The 5000-nt window shown below is 45.2% G+C and overlaps 2 protein-coding genes across 4 annotated transcripts in view; both read left to right on the top strand.

Annotated features, from left to right (window-relative positions):
• mkrn1 (makorin, ring finger protein, 1) overlaps nt 1-3330 on the top strand; it is a 5969-nt gene extending 2639 nt beyond the window's left edge. For both annotated transcript variants that reach the window (XM_076044247.1, XM_076044248.1), the window contains exons 5-8: nt 1-151; nt 477-587; nt 853-1027; nt 1188-3330. The exon at nt 1-151 is cut by the window's left edge and continues 64 nt beyond it. In XM_076044247.1, the coding sequence (XP_075900362.1) occupies nt 1-151; nt 477-587; nt 853-1027; nt 1188-1436 (686 nt within the window). In that variant the 3' untranslated portion in view covers nt 1437-3330. The remainder of the gene's footprint in view (nt 152-476; nt 588-852; nt 1028-1187) is intronic.
• Nucleotides 3331-4151: 821 nt separating this feature from the next.
• The window catches only part of mrps33 (mitochondrial ribosomal protein S33), a 1891-nt gene continuing 1042 nt past the window's right edge, over nt 4152-5000 (top strand). The window contains exons 1-2 of one of the 2 annotated variants that reach the window (XM_076044288.1): nt 4152-4248; nt 4579-4848. In XM_076044288.1, the coding sequence (XP_075900403.1) occupies nt 4631-4848 (218 nt within the window). In that variant the 5' untranslated portion in view covers nt 4152-4248; nt 4579-4630. Of the gene's footprint in view, nt 4249-4532; nt 4849-5000 lie in introns of both variants that reach the window. The other variant, XM_076044289.1, reaches the window with a different exon arrangement.

Genomic DNA, 5000 nt, shown 5'->3' with positions numbered 1-5000 from the left:
TGATGTGCGGCGTGTGCATGGAGGTGGTGTTTGAGAAGGCCAACCCCAGCGAGCGCCGCTTCGGCATCCTTTCTAACTGCGCCCACTGCTACTGCCTCAAGTGCATCCGCAAGTGGCGCAGCGCCAAGCAGTTTGAGAGCAAAATCATCAAGTGAGTGAGTGAGTGAGACTCTGGTCACGTAGTCGACTTTGTTGGCCCTGAAGTTTTGGTTTCTTCGTTCTTCGTTTTTGTCCGTTTGAATTTGGATGTATTGTTGGTTTGTTGGTTTTGTTCTACCTGTCTTTCATTGGTCGAGTACTCAACCCTCATCAAGCTGCTATAAATGCAAATTTCTCCGAGAGATCAATAAAGTATATAGCATCTATCTATCTATCTCTCTATCTAGCTGTCTTTCTGCCAAGGATCTATCTATATAGTAACTATCTAGCTGTCTATCTATCTGTCTAGTAACTATCCATCTGTCGCCCCACCGCAGGTCATGTCCGGAGTGTCGGATCACGTCTAACTTTGTGGTCCCCAGTGAGTACTGGGTGGAGGAGCAGGACGACAAGCAGAAGCTCATCCAGAAGTACAAGGACGGGATGGGGTAATGAAGAAATACTGTGTACTAATACTGTGATCCTGATGGTAGTCGTTCAGTACTGATGGAATTAATTCTACCTGCATTCAGGAGGTGTGTGTGTGTGTGTGTGTGTGTGTGTGTGTGTGTGTGTGTGTGTGTGTGTGTGTGTGTGTGTGTGTGTGTGTACACGTTTTAACCACCACCTCCCTTCACAATGTGCTCCCTCCCCCTCCTGCTCCTCTCTCTCTCTCTCTCCCTCTCCCTCCTCCTCCTGTTCCTCCTCTTCCAGGAGTAAGGCATGTCGTTACTTCGACCAGGGTCGTGGCTCGTGTCCCTTCGGCTCCCACTGCTTCTACTTGCATGCCTTCCCTGACGGGAGGCTGGAGGAGCAGCAGCCTTCCAGTAGGAGGACTACCACTTCCTCCTCCTCCTCCTCCTCCAGCAGCAGCAGCAGCAGGACCAGGGTAACACACTCTCACACTGACACACACACACACACACACACACATTGGGTCCACCAGGGGGCACCAACACCAGGTTCAGGTACCACTAGATAGATACTAGATAGATAGATACTACATGGGGGAGTGTAATACAATAGTACTAAGTCCTCTCTGTCTCCAGACCTCCAGACGGCTGCCCCTGTGGGACCTGCTGGCCCAGCGCAGGGGGGACGGTTCGGGTTCCGGTTCTGGAGGTGGTTCTGGAGACTCTGAGGAGCCGGAGGAGCAGCTGGTGACGCTGGAACTCAGCGAAATGCTGCTGATGCTGCTGGCGGCTGAGACGGATGATGAGGACCAGGACCAGGACTCCGACTCCGACTGGGACTTGTTTCGCCACGAGCTGGATGACTTCTACGAGATTTACCTATAGCTGACCCCCTCTGCCCCAGTGGTGACCACTGATGAGACTAGAGCCCCTCCTGAACCACACCAGAACCCCCCTCCCCCCAAGAATCACCCCAGACCCTCCAGAACCTCCACAGACCTCCCAGAACTGCCCAAAACTTCCCAAAAACCCCTCAGACCCACCTTGACCCCCCCAGACTCCCCACACCCCCCCAGACCCTCTTTGACCCCCAGCCCCGGCTCTCCAGACCCCCCCAGAATCCCTTCAGACCCACCTTGAACCCCACAGAACCCCCTCCCAGACCCCCACAGAACAAGAAACCCCCCCCCAATTCGTCCACTACTAGAAACCTGTAGAAACAAGTGTCTTTGTGTGCAAGTGATGACGGACCAGTAGCCTTTGCTTGACCTTTGACCCCTGTGTATCGTGGCCATTGAGCGATGATGATGAACTCGATAATAAAAGTGGTTGTGGGTTTGAATCCCAGATGTTAAATAATACACACTTATTGGGAGAAATACCACCGACTTTACTCAACAATATTTCCTGTAATTATAACGATGTTGTAAAGTTCTACATTTTTATTTTTGAAAAATTTCACAAATTTCGGCGTTCTTGCTAGTTTTTCTTCTATGACGTTCCAAACTCATCGTTTTTACGAAATTCGCAAAAAATTGTTGGCATCTCAGAAAAAAACGCAACTGAAAATAACGCTGACGGTGAAATTTCAGCGCCGTTTGGTGAAAAGGTTTTAGTTTTTTGCCGTTTTTCAGAATGAGTCATGTAAAATTTCAACATTTTGTTCAGAGTTTTGTCTCAAAACTGTCTCAATTTTTTTTCTTTCTATTTAAAAATAAGATGTATGTATGTATGTATATAGATGTGTGTGTATATACATGCATACATCCAAATCTCCGCTATTAAAATATTTAGGTAATGCTAACATATGTCCCTCTCCATGGAACTCAAGTACTTCATTTACTGTCGTATCGACTAATTTTCTATTGTAAATACTTGCTGAAACTGCGCGGTATCACTGTACTAGTATGCCGATACTGGATAGTATCACTGTTCTGCTACGCAGTTGAGGTTGGCCGTGTACTAGTACCGTGATAATGTATTGCTGTACCAGTACATGGTCAACTGCAAACATGTACTAGTACAACACGTCCAGTGTCACTGTGCTGGTACGTGGTTCCTGGAGATACTGTCCGGTATCACTGTACAAGTACTAGTAGTACCAGTGAAGTGATACTGTCCAGTTTACTTGTACCGTGATACTGGTACGCAGTTGCAGTCAGCCATGTACTAGTACACAGTCACTTTAGCAGCTTGTCAAACGAGTTACCGTTACTGTAAAAAGTGTGACATTGCAGTATTTATTAAAAATATTTCTGAAACGTTTCACCCATGAAATAAAAGATTTTAAAAAAAACTTTGAAAAAAAACGTAAAATTAGACAAGTTGATCGAGTACTGCAAATGCTACTCAAGCGGACTTGAATGTCACTGTATGCAAATGCAGCAGTCAATTAAAAAAAAAAAAAAATTCTGTCAGACTGCATAAAGTTGTTGTTTTTTTGTTTTTTTTTAAGTAAAATGTTTCATGAGCTGTTGAAGAATATGAGCAACTTTGAATATTATTGTATATTATTATTGTACAGATGGTACTTTTGAATTCTGCAGGTATTTTCACTTCACCTTACAACACGAGGACTGCAGTTTGCCACAAAATTACGCGAGTGCACTACTACTACTCCTACTACTACTACTCCTACTAGTACTACTACCACTGCTACAGTTGCTGGAGGAAAACTCCGTCGCAGTAAATACACATTTTGAGAAAAAAATGTACTCCTTTTTTGTATGTTCTATCGGGAAGTCGTTAATCTTTTCTTCAAATTAAAACTTTATCTGTCTCTCTTCTGTGTACTGTCTTTTTTTGTAGTTGTGGACATCTGATTCATAAATTCATTGGCACAGAATGGCGGTTAAAAATACACCTCAGTGAGTAAACCTACAACTCAGCGACTAACGATGAACTGCGTGTACCAGGTCTTTAATGCAACAACACAATTTGGGATCAGAACCATTGAGAACCTCCTACAACCAGATAGAACCACACCAGAACCGCCAAGAATCACCTAGAGCCTTCTAGAACCAGCTCGAACCATTTAAAACCACCCAAGAGGTCCTGGGGTGGAACCACCCCAGGACATCTAGAACCATCTGAGGATCACCCCAGTACCACCTAGAACCACCAAGATAACAAATATCAATGTTGGAACTGAGACCTTGTCCAAAGTTTTACATTTGTTGTTGCGTGACTGTGTGTTTGAGCATACACCAATGATGGTGCGTTCACTGACGGTGGTGATGCCTTCGCTGATACTGGTGCGTTCACTGACAGTATTGTTTTCGATGATTGACGGTGGTGGTGCGTTCACTGAGTGGTTCTGCGTTCACTGACGGTGGTCCCTGACCCCCTAAGCCCCTTTTGTTTATCCTGTTTGTGTGTGTTTGTTATATTTAATTTCACTGCTTTCCCTTGTCTGTTCATTTAATCTGTCTATCTTTTGATATGCATTTTATATTTTCCTATTTGCACAATACAAAAACGGCATGAAAATCCATGCTTGTACGTAATTGTTCAATTACAAAAAAATAAAAAAAATAATTAAAGTTGTAGAAGAAGAAAGAAGAAGAAAAAGAAGGGAAAAAAGAAAAAGAAGGAAAAAACGCGGAAGAAGTAGGAGTAGTAGAAGAAGACAACCCGGAAGTAGAAGAAGCAAGCGTTGTAGAAGAAGAAGAAGAACCGACGGCGCAGGCGTTCAAGGGTAAGAAACGTTTTTCTACTAAATAATGACGATAATAATAATAATAATATCCATAACAATTATAATAGTGACGACAGCACCGGAAGTTAAAGCTACATAAAATAGCTTTTGAAATTTAAACGACGAACGTGTTAATTTCACGCTTGGACGTCCTTCGCTCTCTCTCTCTCTCTCTCTCTCTCTCTCTCTCTCTCTCTCTCTCTCTCAATATATATATATATTGAGAGAGGGAGAGCAGGGAGAGACAGATAGATGTATATAGCTGAAGTTTCTCCTGTTCTCAGTTCTCAGTTGTGGTTTACACCACGTCTCCACCTGCTGCTGTTCCAGGGTCCTCCAGGGTCCCTTAGGGTTCCTCAGGGTTCACCAGGGTTCTGCCCGTATGGCTACGCTGTCCAGCTACGCGCGCCGCATGGCCCGGCTGGGCGCCCAGATCTTTGGCGAAGTGGTCCGGACCGAGACCTCGACCCGGTCCCTCAAGGTGGTCCAGCTCTTCAGGGAACCTCCCCTGGCCAAGAGGAACGAGGTTCTCCACTGGTACCCGGAACACAAGGTCTACTTCGCCATGACCCAGAAGCTGCGATACATGGGGCTGTACAGGTACCGTTTAGAACCTCTTAGAACCGTACTAGAACTGACTAGAACCACCCCAGAACCTTCTAGAACAATCTAAAAGCCCCTCCAGACTGCACTACTTAGAATCACCCCAGAATCACCCAGAACCACTTAGAACCTCCCTAAAACCTTCAAGG

Source organism: Nelusetta ayraudi, unplaced genomic scaffold (assembly GCF_046127955.1).
Source record: "Nelusetta ayraudi isolate G7.1 ecotype Tasmania unplaced genomic scaffold, CSIRO-AGI_Nayr_v1 ptg000079l, whole genome shotgun sequence".
NCBI classification, from domain to species: domain Eukaryota; kingdom Metazoa; phylum Chordata; class Actinopteri; order Tetraodontiformes; family Monacanthidae; genus Nelusetta; species Nelusetta ayraudi.
This window is presented reverse-complemented; position numbering and strand designations above follow the sequence as displayed.